Consider the following 19445-nt stretch of genomic DNA (forward strand, 5'->3'; position numbering starts at 1 on the left):
AAGTGAGCCGAACTGGACCAAAGCAAAGCAAGTGAAGTGCTAGTCGATTACACACCATTGATTAGCTTAGTTCTTCGAAATTACTGATTAATGTCCTTCCACAGTAGACAAAGATTTGCCTAAAAAAGGCTCTTGCAATCAATATTGTAAAATTTTAAAGAATTAATTTTCTTCCATTAGTCAGTCAATAGCAGTGTTGGTTTTTATTTTTGAGTTGAATTAAACTTAGTATTGTTACTTATCTGTAAAATGAAGTTGTCATTGTGAATTGTTTGATATGTAAAGTGAGAACAGATTTTGTGTCTAACAGTGCAAGACAGACAGGGCAGGCCCCTGCTAGTTTTGGTGCTACATGTTCAGAAATACAAGCCTCTCCATTGTAGCCAACATGCTGGCAGTGTCAGCGGACAGAAGGCAGAGAACACAGTAGAGACAGGACTCATTCTCTCTTTCTATCCCTGCTTTCCTTCCTCTTGGTTGGCCCAAAATAGATCTGTTGCCTTGGTTTTCCTGTTTACTGACCACTTAAGCACCTAGAAACAAATACACGCACACACATCGACACAACACATCATACAGAAATGTCGTAGTTCCGGTCCTATCAAAAACAGGGGATCGCTAACGAATGGAGAAGTTAATGACGAGTGAAGTCTAGACTATTATCCGCCACATAACACACGTTTGCACACAATCCTGCACATGAAAACACTGCTCTGAGAGATTGTACATGCCCCTCCCCTGCCTGAGGTGATGTGTAGGAAAACAAACCCACAAGAGAATGCATCCCTCGCTGCTCCACCCTACTGGATGTGCCAAGGTGACGCGTTCAAAACTTCAGAGAGCACTCCCGTCACCTGCTTTGGCTAAACCTTGTTTATCTGAATGTGTTATGTGCTGCTGTTGCTACGACAGCACAGTATTGGGGCTGATCCTTTTTTTATAAGTTTTGCCTTTAATTAGTGATTAAAAGTTTATGGACCACAGGGGCCTGATCACTGATAGTGGATCTGAGCTCCCACCTATTCAATGCTTTTGTGAATATGGATCTAGGTCCATATTGTTGGACCTTCTAACCTGATGCCTCATCTTCAACATACACACACACACACACACACACACATACACAATTAGCGCATGTGTGCGTCTGGAATACGCAAAACTGACATTCCTGTTTTGTTTTTTTGTTTTTGTTTTTGTTTTTTTTTAAATGAATTTTTATTAATTGTAATTTTCTATATTTGGTTTTGTTTCTGCCAAAAAAAAAGTACACGTGCCATCAGTCGCCAAACAGTTGTTGTTACCTCCTTAAAAGTGGCCGGCTTGGAATTTTCTGAACTATTGAGAGTGCTACAGATCGACATCTCAGGTTTTGAGTAACAACCGAAAAATCCCCGACCGGGCACCCTCTACTTCGCCCAAGTACAAAGAAATAATATTTGCCTACAGAGTAATCTGTAACATTGATCATAGTAACTCTATTGTGATATGAAGTCGAACAGTTATTCCCCTCAGTATCCAGATGTCCATCTGTAGCTCTTGTCAGAAAATCACAGACAACCCGGTCTGCCTTTTCATTCAACTGTATCTAAAGCTGTCAGGCCTTGCCCACGTGTTGATGGCCTGTACGTAGATCTCTGTGTGCTTTAATCACCTCTAGACAAACCTTAATCAATTCAAGGCCAATTAGTGGTCAGCTCATCATTACCCCTTAATAAAGTTTTCGGGGCTCTGGTGGAGTTTGACTGGGAGAGGATCTCGTATGTTGCACATGACTTGTCTAAGCTGCTGAGGCATTTAGGAATGGTACTCGGACTTAGGGACATTCCAGCAGTAGGAAGAGCATCGACTTAAGAGCAGAAAAGTGTAACAAAACATGCAAACGAATGGTGTGGAAGTTTCTTTGTGTGACCTTTCAACAATAGGGTATTGTATGAAAAAAGCCTGGTTTTATTTGTTAAGTATTTATTCATATCAAGATATCTGTATTGTGGGATTCAATAATTATTTATATGTCGTCCTGAAATGAATTATTTTTATTAAGAAATCTGAAATCTGTCTAATGTGGTTCTTGTCTCTGTAGTTATTTGTGTGTATGTACATGTGTGTGTATGTGTGCGTTCATTGCAGCATTACAGAACTTGTTTTCCTACAAGCACTTGCACATACAGTATGTGGTTTTTCCACATTTCAACATTGCCCTCTTATTACAGCATTGTGTTGCCTAAATCTGTTTTTTGTAAAGCATTTGTACCAGATCCATCACCAGTGTAGAAAGTACAGTGGGTGCTAAACAGCCATCACGTCAGAGAGCCAGTTTAGATGTGACACCATTTTCCTATGCTTAACTGGGTTAGTTCATTTTCTTCATTTCTTCTCCGCCTCCATTGTTCTTAATGCATTTCTTTTTGTTAAACATTTCCATACAAAAAGTTCAAATGGTAATGTTTCTCGTAGGTGCTTTTTTTTTCGTCTCAGTTCTGTTATTTCCAGGCTTATGTGAGAGCATCGTGCTTATATAGTGTTTTAAAGGGAACCCCCACCCTTGACCGATTTACTCAGGGGGAGTGTATTATGTAGTGGGAGGGGGAGTTTGAAGAAAGGGGAGATCTGGCAGCGACTGATGGTGAATTGGTAATAATTATATATAACCATATAGACATGAGCTGGGCAGAGATGACATTTAACAAGTGCGGGAGTGCAGGGTTATGTGTAGGCTCTACCACAGTCAGATTAGTAGGCTGATGTGGTTTCCTGGAAATACCCCAGTGTGCAAATACTCCCCATTGTACAACTGCTCTTTTGCAAAGAGGAGCACAGTTTGACTAGACATCTGAGTTCAGATGTGGTGCAGAACACCTTTGTATGCAACTGTCGTACAAAACTGAGTATGTGAAGCAAACGGTGAGCGATGCAAGATAGGCACTGCACTAAACGTCTGGTTTAAAAACACTCTTCATTTAAATGACAAATACAGAACTTTGTCCAAGATAAGAGGAAACAAGAAAAGAAAGTGGGTGATGAAGTTGAAATTAGTGCTTCATACATTTTAAATCTGACAATGCAACTACTATGTGCATATCATAAAAGAATCATGTTCTACGGTAATGAATTAGTCCTAAAACAAAAATATCACTGCCACAATACCACTCACCCTACAACATCATAACTATTCATTGTGTACTTCCTACCTTTGATACTACTATATTATACTTGGAAGAAGCAAGTATCAAAACCACGGTTTGTCAATTCAAGTCAAGTCTTTATTTCTAAAGCACATTTAAAAACAACCAAGATTGACCAAAGTGCTTTACTAAGTAAAAGGCACAGGCCCTTGCAGTAACTGCCCTGCCAGTAGGTGGCGCAATGCCCTTGACTAAGTTTTCATGTGCTGATGTTTTCTGGCCACTCTCTTCTCTCACATGTGAAGTTTTTTGCAGTCTAGTCAATGTACAGCAAAGTTACAGGCCACTTCCTGTTTTGTGAAGAAAAAAAAAACAGCAGCTAAATTCAAAATGGCTGACTTCCTGTTGGGTCAAGTTCATGTCTGTAGACGTGTTCAGGGTCGGTCTCTTGTCACAAGTCACAAGAGGTTTCGAGCAGATCGGTCAATGTATGGGGAAGTCACAGGGCACTTCCTGTTTCGTGAATGGCCAAAAATCGCCAACATTCCGATGGTTGGCGTGGCCACACCTGTTTGAATATACGAGACCTTTTGCAAACTAATCGTCTTTTATGAGTCTGGCAGAATGTGACACATTATTTTTATGTTGTACGGTTATCACGCTCAGACGAATGCGCTCATTTTACGAAATGTAGCTACAAATTGCCCAAATGGATGCCAAATTCAAAATGGCCGACTTCCTGTTGCGTTGAGGTCATGGTCCCAATGGACTTTTTTGTTCGTCTTGGACTGTGACATGTTTCCACAAATTTTTCCACAAAGTTGCGCTACTGAGCAACTTTGCCCCACTTTTAAGTATTTTCTAAAATGTGTCTCCAGTTCTGATGTGTGCCAATTTTTGTCCGTTTTCAACAACGTTTAGTGCCTCAAAAATGCTGGGTTCTGAGTGGTTGGACCCTAATAAATGTGAAACTGCAAAATAGTAAAACAATAAAATGGTAAAAATATAGTGAGATAAGTGAAGGCCATTGAGAAGAGGTGGATCTTTAAAAGTTGTGAGTAAAAGTCTTGTATTTACATTTATTTTAATATTAAGACATCATATCTCATCTTAAAAAGAGTATGTTTTAATCCAGGAGATAAAAACTCTGACATTATCGACTGTGCAATAAATAAAGCAGTGTTTAAGCGTTCAGGCCACAGAGACAGAGAACTTGCATTAAAGAACATTTGAAGAGGTTGATTTTCAAACCCACACGACCCAAATTCAGTTTGAGCTGTCACATCAGACTGTGAATGAACATGTATAATCTTGACTCGGTGTCTATTTATGAATGAACTTGTTGCACTCTGACTCACTTGTCTGTTGAAAACTCAAATGTCGCAAAAATCAAAAGCACAAAAAGGAAGGTTTTTTTTGCTATTGTGCAATAGGAAGAGGGCGTTTCCATGGTTACCTTTGTCTAACCCTTTTGTAAGCGGCAGCAAACATAGATTTGAGATACACCCTTACACACACACACACACACATAAACAAAAAAGGATTTGTCATTTAAAACTCCCCCGAGTCTGTGTCATTTTTACATGGAACATGGCAATTTCCACATGTAGGTTACTGAGGGTCCAGAGAGGAAATGTAACATTTTATGTGCACAGTGTTTTCTATATTCACTCCACTCTTATTATTAGTAGTAGTATTATTGTTATTATTTACATATGACCAGTTCTACCTCACTTATCAAACATTCAGAAGATACTAAAATGGTTATGACTTACTGCTGTGTAGTTGTAAAAAATATATACTTTTTTAATATCAGTATTTAAAGTAAATGAATGATGACAAACCTATGGATAATATAGCTGTAGAATGCTGTTTTATAATTATATTATACTGTATAACTACATAAATATCAGTGACCAACAACACTTTGCTTGAGTCTTGAGAAATAATACTAAATAGTGAAAGTAGTAAAGACACTTAGAGTCCACATACTTTGTTTGAGGATTTCAGCCACATTTTGTGGCCTTTATGATCATCAGTGTACAGTGACCTGCAGGTTTGATGGAAGGTGAAAAGGCAGCTCTTCTAATTTAAGGAGTAAAAACAAACATCTGAAGTACAAAATAATACATAAATGCCTATTATCATTCATTGTCAATATATTATCTCTCACCACTAGTAGTTTATGAATATCTAAATCAACACTTTTTAGATTTTATAACAGCTAACAGTCACACTATTGATCGTATTATTTAAATGGGGTCTTATAAATACAAAATGGGGCCAAATTGCCTGTTTAACATTAGAGAATAAATTGGACTAACTGTTCATTTCCTTGCATCTGTTCTCTGTGTCCGTGCCTGTGCTTGCGTGTGGCTACGCACTGATGACACCCAAGATAAGATGATGAGAGAAGTGAAAGTGACAGAGGTTAAAACACAGCACACAAACCACCAGGTGATTTTTATTTTTATGTTTTTAACCCTGTAACTGCAGGACATTTCTGTCCAAGTATTTACATGTTTTGTTTCTCCCCACAAGGCTGTGTACATGAATAACAGGCTACATAAGAAAAGGTAACATGTAAAATACGTATTGCTTTATGTGCCGACCAAAGGGCCTGTTTATATTGCTATCATTCTTTTTTGTGTATTAATCTTATTATCTCTCCGCAGATTCATCTTGTGACCATTGTGTAAGGCTTGACCCACATGTTTGGAAACCAGTGGAGTAAACTACAGCAGTATTTTGAATAACATGATTAAAATCAAGTTGTGATTCATTTACCAGTAATATATCTCTTGGAAACTGCAGGGTTGCCTGTTCAAAATACAAAGAAAATGTGTTACAAAAATGGTAGTAAAGTAGTCAAAAGTGTTATATTATATATAGTGTGAAAGAAACTGTCATATATGATAGCTGAGGGGACATTTGGACAGCAGCCATCAATGTATTTTTAGAAGGAAATGCACAGGTGTCACTGATCAAATTAATTATGCCTCTGTTCAGTTCATCAGTGAATCGGCATGTACCATGAAAGTGAGGAAGCTGAATGAAACTGAGGCACACTGAGACACTCTTTTACATAATTACAAGTATTTAAACCTGTAATTTTCTGATAGTACCTGTCAAAATGGATCAGTTGCAGGGACCATAATGTGCCCTTTTACTTATTTTAAGTGCATTTGCCCGAGTAGGATTCTACGTGTGGGACTGTGCATACAGTTGAGTGTGGTGCAATACACCACATTCACCACAAGGTGACATCCTTGTGTGGTTTTTGTCTCCGCTCAAAAACCATGGCAAAAACTACAAGTCCCAGAAGGAGGAAGGACGCTGGCGAACGGCTGCCTCGTTTAAGTTGCACGAATCGTCTGAGCGGTGCGACGGGGCGGTGATAGACGAGTTGTTTCGTAGCAGAACAGAGCAATCCCCCCTCTCGGGAGCACGCTGGTGTATTAGAACAAACGCACCATCGTTGTGAACCAATGATTACTTACGACCTCACGATGAGCAAAATACAACGTTGGTTGTGAGGTTGTTGTCGTTAATTTATCCTCTCCTGTATAGTTTGCAACATAACATGAAATAACGTAGTTTTCAAGACCAATGACGCCGTTAGACTCAGATGAGGATAGCCCGGAGCAGATGGAAGCGTATCGAAATGAACTGAGACGTACGTTCACGTTTTAAACAAGCTAATTTAGCTAACTTAATTTTACATTATGTGCAGCAGAAGGGCAAACAGCAGAGTGGTTGAACTGTTTGTGTGTCATTTATTCCCTTTAGAGTGAAGTAATTGATAATGTTGTTGTTGTTAAGAGGTTAAAGTAATCACTGCCACCTGTCGCTGATTCCCCAGTGGTGACTGAAGATGAAAATTAGCTTAGCTATTGCTACATTATTATACCAACCACTATATGTTGCTACTACTGATCCTGCTGTGTCAACTTGAATTCCCCCGAAAGGGAAACTATTGCATACGGGGTTTGTTTTATACTCAAGACATTCTAATATTGGTAAAGTATTGGTAAGTAAAAAGTAAAAGTGAAATACAAGTGTCATAGATGTCACACACGACTATAGTCATTCTTGTCCAGAACCTATGGAAATTGTAGTTGATGTTACATCTTTAAGTTGATAATTTTTCTATTAAAAGTGTGAATATAAGACTTTTAATTTGACATTTCTTCTTCTAAAAACTGTACAGTCAAAATGTCTGATTTGCAATATGCTAGTAGTCACAGATGTCCTTAATACAACCTAGTCAGTCCTGGTCAGAACCTATGGAAATTTAGATTTTTATTACAGCTCAACATTAATATATTTTTTAATATGCAATAGTAGATATCAGTATCAATGAGATGGATATGTGCAGAACACAACTGTGTTGAACTTCGTACCTGGGCCTCCAGAGACCATTTTCAGTACAATGGAAGCTAAAAGGAGCCCAGCCACAATTAATTTATTTACACATTATTATTTTATTATAATAATGGAAATGATTAATTCTTATATTATGAGTCGGAAATGCTGATTCAGCCTTTCCATTCATGTTTATTGTTATTATTATCAACCATCACTATGTCCTTTTTACATTTAAATATTTTTAGACATTTGCGAAATATTTAATTTGACTGCAAACCTTTTTTCCTCAGAGCTATTGAATTGAGAGGGCAGATCTAAGGCAGGCAGGGCAGATCACGCACAGATCAAAGGCAGCAGCTTGAGTTCTCCATACTGAATGTAAAGAAATAATCGGACACGATGAGAAAACCCACAAATCCAAACTTCATATTGTGCATATATTTTAGGTTCTACACTAGTCTTTCCTAATTTTAAATTGAAGTATTTAACATAAATCTACTCATAATGTGTCACAAAAATAAAGTAAAGAGACTGAGGTGTGTGAGTGTGTTTGTATTGATTTCAGAGAGGGCCAACCAGAGTATTCAGCAGCTGAGCAGCACACTGAAACAGCTGAACCCTGATGGAGGAGAGGTGGAGGAGGTCGGAGTCAGTGACGGCAGGTTCTTTTCCCTTATTGCAGAGGAGGACAAGGCAACATGGAACCAAAAGACACACAGTGAAGCAGGTGACCCAGTGTTGAATTGTGTCATAGGTCTCTGACAGAGAGAATGCTTATCCATCCATCTATCTTCTACCGCTTTATCCTTCACATGCGGGTAGCGGGGGGCTGTTCCAATATCAGCTGACATAGGGCGATAGGGTCACAGGGCCACATACATAGACAAACAACCACCCACTCAGTGACCTTGGGTTTTGGGAAAGGCGCTTTATAAATCTAAGTTATTATTATTTTATTATTGTTATCACTCTCACACAACACAAAGCTCAAACTCACTGAATTTTTTTCCCCAGGAGAGTAAAATCTCAGGTTTCAAAAAACTCCACCTCTACACAATTATCTGTCCCTATGGTACCCAAGTGGCCAAAGGTACATTGAAAGGTACTAGGCATGGTATGATATGAAATTATCATTATTAGAATTCCTGAGCTCTCTTTTTCTTGCTGTCTGTGTTTGTGTCTGTGCTTGTTTTGCTGTCTTTGGGCATTGAAGTTAACCAGTTGAAGAGCCTCCTACTGAAGCAGTGCAAAGACATCCCTGCTTCACTCTCTCCTTCAAAGAAACTGTCTCCACCCAAGGTAGACAAATTAACATAATGTAATGTTTTATTCCTTCCACTGTGTCATGTTTTGTGTAATTTTAAAATGTTCTTCTTGTCAGAGAAATGACCAACAAGAGGGAAGGTCCACTTTGCCTGTCTTTCAGGATTTGGTCCCAGTGATTCACAACCAATCAGAATACATACAGCACCTGGAGGCAGAGGTCAAACTCTGCAAGGTATGCACACAAATTAATGTGTGATTATGTTTGCAGTCCTTTTTTACCTGTGGATAAGTTTTGATTACATTTTGTGTATGTATGTGTGAGTTCAGGAAGAGCTGCAGGAGCTGAAGCAGCGGGTCAGAGTGGTGGTGGTGGAGAATGAGAAGCTGCAATCAGATCTCAAATCCAAATCTGTGAATGAATCTCTGAAGGACTACACAATCCACAACTCCACGGTACATTTGTGTTGTTTTAATCATATAAAATGTACAAAGTAATGTCTTACCATCACCCATGTATGATGTGACCTACACTATAGAAGTATAGGCTAATACATTGGATATAATAAGGTAAATTACTATTTATTATTTTTATAAAAGAAGAACCTTCTTTTTAAGAGTATGTTGTTTCGTTCTTTCACAGGCAGCTGGGCTTGTATTTTCCTATTATGATTTTTATAGCACTGTCAGTCTATTAACTATTACTGTCTGTCGCCTGACATTAATTTCTTGAAACATTGCTATAACACAAGTTTTGTCAGCCACGATAGCTGCTGTTTCACACAGTATTTCAAAGTGTAGGTTAACATGAGCACGTCCCACATGCTTTGCATGATTAATGAAATGTAACTAAGCACAAATGCTTCAACATTAAAAGACTGTGACATTGTCCATTTAAATGACCATGGCAAGAGTGGTTCATCATCTGTTCTGATTTATTCCTCAGGTGAATGAGAGTCTGGCAGCTAAAGGCCACATTACCTCTAATATAGGCCACAGCATGCTGCAGAGAGCTGAACAAACCTCATGGAAAAATGAGCTGGTAGGGATTTTAGATCTGTGCTCTCTTTTCTTGTATAGTTACTATTCATATCTCATGTTCCTCAATGTTATCTTCTGGCCATAGTAGTCTCGCCTGTAACAGGATTTTCTGGATTTCAATGCATTTTTGGTAAATTATATTATGTTGCCATTGTGTTATTTTAAGATATTATAAGCTGCAGATTGGATTTCTAGCCCAATTAACCATTTCCAATTTTTGTCTCAATACATAAAATCTGTAATGTTTTTGTTCCTCAGGAACAATTGAAAGTGATTCACCAGGCCCAGGTTGAAAGTTTGGACGCCCAGGTCATCTCCCTAAGGTCAGTTTTCTCAAACTTTAGCTAAACCAGTGTAACTTGTGACTCACTCTTTTTTGTTGGTAAAGCATTAAAAGATCAGTAGCCATCTCCTGACAGATCCTTCCTCCTCAACAGGAAGGATCTGTCAGTCAGTCAGAAAGAGTGTGAGGAGGTGAAGGTTCAGCTGAGACGCAAGGAAAAGCAAGCTGCCGATGCACTGAGATCTGATGGAGTTCCACGTGTGGCGGGGCTGTGTATTAAGTGTGCACAACACGAAGCGGTATTGGCTGGGACTCACACCAATCAGCATGTCCAGGCCATTGACAGACTCACAAAGTAAGTGGCAACACAAACAAAGTACACTCTACTGTAGACAAAATTGTGCTGCGGTAGGATTAACTTTTCATTCTTGTACCCTGCATGTGTTTGTAAGAGATCCCTCGAATGCATGTGTGCAAAATCGGACAGTGAGAGATGAGAATTATTACACTCATATATTTTAATGCGGGTTGTGCATTTTACTGTCTGCTGATCTTCCAGAGAACGTGATGATTTATTGGTGGCTCTACATGCTTTGAGGACAAGTAAGCAGGAGGCGCAACAGAGAGAGTGGTCTTCTTGTCTCCAGGTCAAACAGGCTGTGGAGATGGCGGAAGTAGCACAGCTACAAAAAGCTAGGGTCAGAGAAACATATACACATCTTTCCAGCTTTGTTTGATTGCATTCTTTAAGCAGCTCCCTCATTGCCTTTTTAAAGTTGTGTTTTTTTCTCTCCCTGGTATGGCTGTTAATGTTTGGAAAACCTGTTGTTTCTGATCATATGCATGCAGGTGGAGGTGCAGTGTGAGCAGCTGTCCAGGGAACTGGCTCGACAGCGGGAACACTTGGAGCGAGAGGCGCACGCTGTGCAGGGGAGGCTGGCTGAGGCCAGAGAGGAGGCTCGAGCAGAGGCCCGCAAACAGAAAGAGGAGCTAGCACATACAGTTAATCCTATTTATATAATTGTTTTGTCTGTATATAGAGAATGCAGGACTGAGACTGTTCTGTATTTAAGTAGTTTTAAAGTTCTGCCTGCCTTAACATACTGACACTTCATTGTTAGTACACAGACTGATAAAAAAACCCAGGCAATACTTTGATTCTACAATTCATGAATGTGTTGTCAAAAGTATGACATATTTGTTAATTTCCTGTGTAGTACATATTATAAAATGCATATATATTACATATATGCATTGTATTATTTGCTGTAAAGAATGAACACAGATATTATTTTCTAATGAAATCTCAATGGAAAATCTGTGTGCACCAGGTGTCCAGCCTTTCCCAGCGTGTTGCAGAATTAGAAGTGCAGCTTGACAGAGCTCACAGAGACAAAGGCTCGCTGACCAATCAGCTGGAAGATGCTCTTCAGAAGCTTTCCAGTCAAGAACATGACAATACCAAGGTACAGTGTGTGCAGAAAGCGTGAAGTCAGCAGGTACTGCTGGAAATCAACGTAGCACCAAAGCTTCCCATCAATTTCATTTGATCAAGCTGATCTAGGAAATAGAGCCACAAAACTGCATTGGACGTTTTAAATTATCCTTTACCAGTGTGTAAAAAAATGAACTGGGATAAAGAACACCAGACGTACTTGGATGCAGTTTGTGCCGTGTACTTGTAGTACCTCTTGAAATCCACTGGGTGGAAGCAAAGTTTTATCTATGTCAGGATTTGTCTCTGGCTCTCCTTGTGGTATGAATAAACTCAACAGTGTTGAATAAATATGTTTTAATGCTTGGCTTGAACTGAAAGACTCTGGTTCAAGCATAGCATTTCAGCAAATGAAATACCATGCTGAAGTGTCGTAGAAACACAAACTACATATCAACTTAAGTTTATATTGTTTTTATATGTTGTTTTTTGTCGAATGCTATCGATACACGATGGTGATAACGGTAAAACAACTGTTTGAATTTTAGTAAAATGAAAGAACAGATATGAAGTAAATGCTGTTTTAATCAATCCTTGTCATCTGTAGATGTGTGTGGAGCTTCGATATCAGCTCAGTCGGGCCCAACTGAAAAAAGAGGAGGCAGAGAGAGAACTCAGAGAGCTCAACACCAAGACCAGCAGGCAGATGGAAAAAGCTGCACAGGTATGTCTGTGTTTAACTAGTTACTTTAATTTCATGTCATGAATCTCATTAAATCAGTAGATTTTAAGTCAACCAATCATCAAATACATGAGTTCTTTATTTAGTAAGTGTTTTTCATTTTTGTGTAATTTACTCATTTGTAAGGAGCACAATCAAGTAAGCATATTTTGCACAAGGAACTGTTTGTCTCATCTGTATTAAAAATATCAACTGTGCAACGCATCAGTCTTCAAATCATTTGCTCATCGACCTTTACATCAGGTTGAAATCATCATTTGACATTGTGTATGAGGGCATAAGGGGGATTGTTGTGAAAGATTTCTTCACCTTCTTTTCCCTTTCTCTTTCCCTCTCTGTGGGACAGGAAGTAGAAAGGCTGAGCTCAGAGCTGGTTGGCTGTCGGCAGCATCTGGAGGCGGTCCAAAAGGACGGGAGCCAATGGCAGGCTGAAGTCCTGAGCCTAGCAGAACAACTGGCAAATGACCAGCGCCAACTGCACCTCACCAGGTAGTACCTAATCCTATTATACATGCCACCACACACACGCACACACACACACACACACACACACACACACACACACACACACACACACACACACACACACACTCCCTCTGCCCAGCTCCTGCCCAGATCCTGCCCAGATCAGCCCAGTCCAGTCCAGTTCAGTTCAGACCAGCACACCAACTGTACCGCACCAGGTAACGGCTAATCCTATTATACAAACCACACACACAAAAACACACAGCCTGCCGCTGTGCCATGGTCCCAGTACCAACTGGACCTCACCAGGTCACCTCTAATCCTGTTAAGCATGCCACAACATAATACAACACACACACACACACAAACACACTCTGCCCATTCTGTGCAACTAGGCCGCTGTCCAGCCCAGCAACAGCTCCAGCAGAGCCAAAATGGCGCCCAAGCCTTTCTTCTGTCCCTGGTGCCCCCCCCCCCACACACACACACAAACTATGACTGAGGGTCACTGAGGAGCCTGGCCTTAGTGCCACCTGCAAGTGACCTGTACCAGTTCTCATGGCAGGCGCTACTGGCTCCCTCCCCTGCACCTCCATCTTCTATGCCCTTTCTGTTTTTACCATTTAACCCCTTATTTTATTGTCGTGCTTAATCACTTCATCCATTTCTTAATTTCATCCATACAATCATCTTTTTTACCAGCAGCTCTTTGTCTTCATCTCCGTTGCCGTCTTTCCTCACAGTCTGCATATAATCCCTTTTAGCGTACCTTCTTTTCTACTTTCTCTTTTCTTCTCCTCCCCTCCTGTATTCCCTTTTATCCTTCCCTTCCATTCTGTCATCCGCTGGCTGCTGTTTTCTTCCACACCCATGCCAGCCACCCAGGACCTCGCTGTCACCCCCACTGCCTACAGCCAAGGTGTCTGTGATGGGCACAGATGTGGCAATGGTGACCTGTGGTGTTGAAGGCTGCGGGAGGCGAAGTTTGTTCACTGTAAATGTGTGTGCGTATTATGTGAGTGTATTTCTTTGTGTTTGTCCACTGCTGCTCCCGGCCCTTGTCTGTGTTTAAGTGGGTTTTGGGTTTTCTGTCAGCTGGCCAGCACGGAGACACTGGCTGCATGGCAGGATGATGCAAGGTGTGTGTGTGTGTTTTGCAGCCAGCTGTGGAGAATGACATGCATATTAATGTGGCAACATGATGACTTTGACCTGTACTAGAGGGGCCCCTGGACTGAACCATTTTAGTGCCACATGTGTGGCTGTATGTGCATGAGAGAGTTTATAGTTTTCTGTCCACAGATGCATACTAGATGTTTGACAGCTGTTGACTTGGCTGAGCATGTGGCGATTTAAATTCAATTTTGAATATTAGCAGGGAAAGCCTTTCTGATGCTGACTCAATGTCTCATTTCTTTTAGTAACGTACGACTTGAGAAAAAGCACTGTCATCTCATCACATTCAAAATCACATTTAGTGTTAAGAAATTGGAAATTCAAAAAGCAAGATTGGAAAAAATTGACAGAAAACTGAGAACAATAGTATAACCATCATAACAACTACATATGTGTTGAAGTAAGACGTAAGATAACAGACATTGAACAGCTCATAAAGAGCAGCTGACATCGGGCAAAAGGCAGAGTACACGCTAGGCAGGTCACCAGTACATTGCAGGGCCAACATATAGAGAAGAACAACCATTTACTCACTCACTCACTCACTCACTCACTCACTCACGCACGCACACCTACGGTCAATTTTGAGTGTCCAATTAACCTCTGCATGTGGGAGAAAACCCACGCGCACACACAGAGGAAGAACATGCAAACTGCATCTTTGTTATATATTCTGCAAAAGTGAGTTGTATTTAAGATTAGGTTTACATGAGGAGAATGTTCAAGGGCATGCACATACTGGGAAGCGTAAAACTTTGGATATAGTAAACAACCCATTACAGTGTGTTTTGTCTTTTAACCAAACAACACTTGTGTTAAAAAAAATGCAAAAATATTTGTTATGCTATTATTTTCACTATATTAGGTATGAAGTCTGATACATTTTTATCAGTCTTTTGCTTGTCATTTCTACTCTGTAGTCGTGAACATTGAGACTTGATTGTGCAATGGGTACTAAGGAAAATGAATAATTAATAAAGAAGATGATTTTGAGTGTTCTCCCAGAACAGTTAAAGTTCTTTAGTGTATGGATTAATAGCTTTTTCAAACAGCCAGACTTTGAGGCCTGTTGTCAAAGAGAGGGATGAGACTTGATGATTGTTAATTTAGGGAGATAATTGTGCACACTTTCAAACAATCTTTCGTTTCATAGCTGTGAACCATGTACAAAATTACAAGCAGAGCTTGAGAATTTCAAACTGTTCACCTCTGCACACCTCACCAATCACTTTGTGGATGGAAGAGGGTTTAGCTGGTGTTTGATCATCTGACAAGCACTTTGGCTTGAAGCATACTGATGCCTTCACGTACATAAAATACATACAAATGACTGTTTCAGCTATTTGATATGGTGTTCATAACTGCATAACTTGCATAGCACAGGGAATACTAAAACAGAAACATTGATTTCGGACACACTTCCATTGCAGTTTATAATTTCTTCACAATATTAAGATGTTTTCCAAAACATGCCCTTTCAATAGGAGCCCATCAAGTTTCCCTGTCTAACTATTGATCTATTCATGTCTGTTAATATGAAATTAATAAATTAGTGTGAAAATAATGAGAAATCAAGAATCAATCTCACACACACTCTCTCTCTCCCTCTTTCTCTCACTGTCCTTCTGTGGGCCCTCAAGGCTTATGCACAGCTGCATGTAGATTATTCATAGCTATATTTCTGTTTGACTTCTCTCGTTGTTGGTAGCCACAGAGCCATACAAGAGTCTTTGTTGGACCAGTGTGTGTGACTGTGCTTCTGTGTGTGTGTTGCTACAGAGTAAGAGTGTAGGATTCACTGCCGCGAGCCTGGGTGTCATTTGGATGACCAGCCTTCGAAGGCAGCTCTTTGATTCTGTCTTTGCAACTTGCTCACTCCTCTCTTTCATTTTGTGCTCCTCTCGTGGCCCAAATGATCACAGGCCGTCTTCAAACAGGGGACATGAAGCACAGACAGCCTCTGTTTGATTTCTGATAGCCCTACCTTCCTTCCTGAGAAATGCATACGTAGACACACACACTCACACACGTTTGTTTGTGCAACTGAATGCTTGCAAATGTGCACACTGATACACACATCAGTCAACTCCACATGCCTACACACACGCACACACAGGCACACACACAGATGCATGTGCGGCATCCATGGGTCCCATGGCGGCTGGTGCGCTGTTGTGTGCTCCAGGATTGGATCATCAGCCAGCTGTGAGTTGGACAGCTCAGGATCTGTCCTAATCCCTGCCACTCTGTTCACATTGCCACACACACACACACACACACTCCAGTCCCAGCCTCAGCCCAGCAGTGGGCTTTACTAAGTTTGTTTTGTTTGTTTGCTTCGGTCTTTCTTCACTTCTTCTCTTTCTTTTCTTCTTTCCTTGTCTCCTGGCCTTCTCTCGCTTTCTCTGTCTCTGTCTCTCTACGATCAAAGATCCCAAAGGCCTCAGTGAATACTGCCCGGAGTAACTCCTGTTTCAAAACATGCCAGATAGGCATGTAAAGATAGAGATGTGTGTTTGCATGCATTAGTGAATTCATGGTTAGTTGAGATCTGTGTGCCTGCTTTGTGTTTGGGATGAGTCGAATCTCTGCGAAACCCCAAATCTTTCTTCACTTCTGTTATCCCCATGAAATCCGGCATCCATGTTTATGAAGGTGTTTGCCTCGAGATGTAGATGGACCCGAACCTGAAAAGACTTGAGTGAAAAAGTTTTACTTTCCGTCACTTTCTTAGAGAGGGACTCATAAATATGTATTCCTGAACCAGCAATGTCTGACCATGACTGTTCATATAATTTCATGTACGTTAGTCAGTCATGAATGGCAGAGTTTTCAGCCAGGAGGAGGTGTGGCTGTGTGTATTAGGCAGTGGAGATCTTGGACCTTTAAGGTGGATGACTTCACCAACCTCTTCCTCAGGCTACATCCATACTACATTTTCATTTCCAGTTCTGACATGTTTTTCAGCTCATCAAAAGTAATCTGCATCCATAGAAACACAACTAGAAACATACTGTATATCGTGTGGCTGTTCAGGTGCTCTGGGCATGCATGCATGCTATTACTGATGAGTTACTTCAATGGTGAAAAGTAGGAGCAAGAATTTATATTATTTGAACAATGACATGGTGAAACGGTAACTGAAGTGTTAATTGTTGGTGGAGCTTTTCATTCACAGTTGTTCAAAGCTGGTAGTCGAGCTGTGGTTGATCCATTTAGGAAGGGAATTCGAATAAATATGTCATCTCTTTCATAAGTCTCTGTTTTTGCCCATCAATACTAAAACACAGCTCTGGAGTTTTCCAACTAATAGCGTTTTAAACTTCTCCATTTTATGCTGTTCTAATGCGCTGGGATATTGTGGACAGCAAGTGTGTCCGGAGAGATCGCAAAAGATTCTGAGATAGTCAGAAAACTCAACGGTGGTAAATTAGAGGAGCTTAAAAGAACAAAGGGATGAGTTCAGACAACACTGCTCCTTAATGAACAAAGCCATCTGAAATTGTGTACAGTAGGTATAGAATGAGTGCATCTGTTTAGCTGAGAAGACAACTAAGCCCCCGTCATTGAACAAAACAAATATTGAACCGTTTTCTAAGACCTCTTCTTTCCACTTTGACATGGCAGTATATTTTTAACAATTGCAGAGCAATGAATAAGATTAGAGCAGTTCAGATAGATATAAAGTTGTACATTTGTTATTAGAAATTGAAATCATGTTGATTAGATCCAGATTCCTTACTTCCATTAAATATTGTTTCACCACAGTTGAAGGACGTTATGAAGTGTATTGGTCAATATTAATCAAGTGATGACTGAGTTTTAATGTCAAACTTATAATTGTGACCCTGAATCAAGGAGATAAATGCTAGCAAACTGAGATCTTCTGTTGTCTGACACAGCTCCAGGACCAACTGCTGTGACTCTTATACACAAAGTTCCCCAAACTCTATTAAACATGTCACGCTGCTGCACCTCTACTTAGTTCACTCTCCTTTTTTTCTCCCCCCACTCAGTTATACATTGTGATACCAAGGTCTGGAAAGGCGTTGAACAAAACTGTGTGTGTGAGAGAGGGCGGAGAAGTGTAAATGAGGAAGGTGAGGCAGCAGATGCCACGTCCTGCCAGAGGCTCGCTTTGAGCAGCGAGTGAAATCTGGGCGCGACAAAACTGCTGCAAACCAACTCGGCGGGAGGCCCTTGTCCAATCACGGCCCAGAATAAAGGGCCGGGGCGCCACGCAGGCTGCAGTCGCTCAGGAGAGGTGGGGGCCATAATGAACCTTCAAGTGCTGCCAGCGAGCACACATGCACTTGAACGCATCATCTTTCTTTCTACCTGGCACTAACAGTGCCTCACCACTGTCAACACACATGCTCGCACACAACCTCTATAGCAACTGTGTGTGTGTGTGTGTGTGTGCGCGAGCGTGCATGCGGGTGGTGTGTAGTCCCGAACACATGCTAGAAGTGTCCTGTGTGTGTGTCTGTGTGTTGACTCATTTGTCAGTGTGCAATTAGATGAGTTTGTATGCACGGCTTTGTGCTAATGTTAAGTGTTGATACCTTTGGGCTACACCTGTGTCTCTGAAGTTTGATGTGTGTCTGTGTGACAGCAGTGGGGCAGAGCTAGGTATGAGGCTTGCTGTGTATTTTCATGTGTGTTTGTGTGCGCGCATGCTTGTCTGGTCGGCAGCCATGTTGTTGGGTAGCAGATGGCACCATGGTTGGCAGGGGAGGGGCTGCTTAGCACAACTAATCAGACAGTTACGGATAGGGCAGCTGGGAGGGCCGTCGGCCAGCCGTGTGTGTTGTGTGTTGTGTGTTGTGTGTGTGTGTGTGTGTGTGTGTGTGTGTGTTGTGTGTGTGTGTGTGGCTGTATCACAGTGCCATGATGTTGACAGTGGTGGGCCCGTTGGCCCGGTGACGAGACCTTGCTGCGTTCTTCTCTCCTCGCTGTCGGAGTACCCTCTCTCTAATCCTGCCTTCTCACCTCTCTTCTTCTTGCACTCTTGTTGTCTCTCTGTTGAAATCTGTAGACCTACTTGATCTTTTTTCTTTCAGTTTCTTTGACACTTTGTTTCTTTTTGTCACACTGTCTTACATTCTGTTGCATGTTTCCTCTGCATCTTGTCTCTGGTCTTTAATTGTATTTGTAATTGTCTTCATTTGTAGTTTTGTCAAGCTGCAGGAACATTCTCTCAATGTCAACCTAAAAAAAAGTATAAAACATCTGAGAGTGAGTTAGATAGTTGTCACATTTAATGATCCTTATCTTCTGCTTTACTTTTCAGTTTACCTTCAGAGTTTAGCATTGAAACAGCTCATACACATTTTAATATTAATTTTGAGTGAGATGCGTCCGAAATGTATATTATTTTGGTGGAAACTGTAACACACACACCCAACAATCTCCTTTCTTCCTTGTTCCCCCTTGTCATCTCACCTTGTGTCCCTTTTTCTCTTGTCACTTTTCTTGCCCTGGTATCATAGGTAGATAGCTATAGCTCCACATCTACATCAGTCTCTTTCAGAGGATTAATGATACCAC

General features: G+C 40.7%; 1 protein-coding gene across 1 annotated transcript in view; it reads left to right on the plus strand.

The window, feature by feature from the left end:
- Nucleotides 1-6604: 6604 nt before the first annotated feature.
- The window catches only part of sdccag8 (SHH signaling and ciliogenesis regulator sdccag8), a 41483-nt gene continuing 28642 nt past the window's right edge, over nt 6605-19445 (plus strand). Inside the window, exons 1-13 of the mRNA XM_044045405.1 lie at nt 6605-6798; nt 8056-8217; nt 8704-8789; nt 8872-8988; nt 9084-9209; nt 9700-9795; nt 10053-10117; nt 10232-10432; nt 10637-10775; nt 10927-11079; nt 11409-11543; nt 12120-12236; nt 12601-12743. Of these exons, the coding sequence (XP_043901340.1) occupies nt 6732-6798; nt 8056-8217; nt 8704-8789; nt 8872-8988; nt 9084-9209; nt 9700-9795; nt 10053-10117; nt 10232-10432; nt 10637-10775; nt 10927-11079; nt 11409-11543; nt 12120-12236; nt 12601-12743 (1607 nt within the window). The 5' untranslated portion in view covers nt 6605-6731. The remainder of the gene's footprint in view (nt 6799-8055; nt 8218-8703; nt 8790-8871; nt 8989-9083; nt 9210-9699; nt 9796-10052; nt 10118-10231; nt 10433-10636; nt 10776-10926; nt 11080-11408; nt 11544-12119; nt 12237-12600; nt 12744-19445) is intronic.

The sequence above is a fragment of the Solea senegalensis genome, linkage group LG15 (assembly GCF_019176455.1).
Source record: "Solea senegalensis isolate Sse05_10M linkage group LG15, IFAPA_SoseM_1, whole genome shotgun sequence".
NCBI lineage: Eukaryota > Metazoa > Chordata > Actinopteri > Pleuronectiformes > Soleidae > Solea > Solea senegalensis.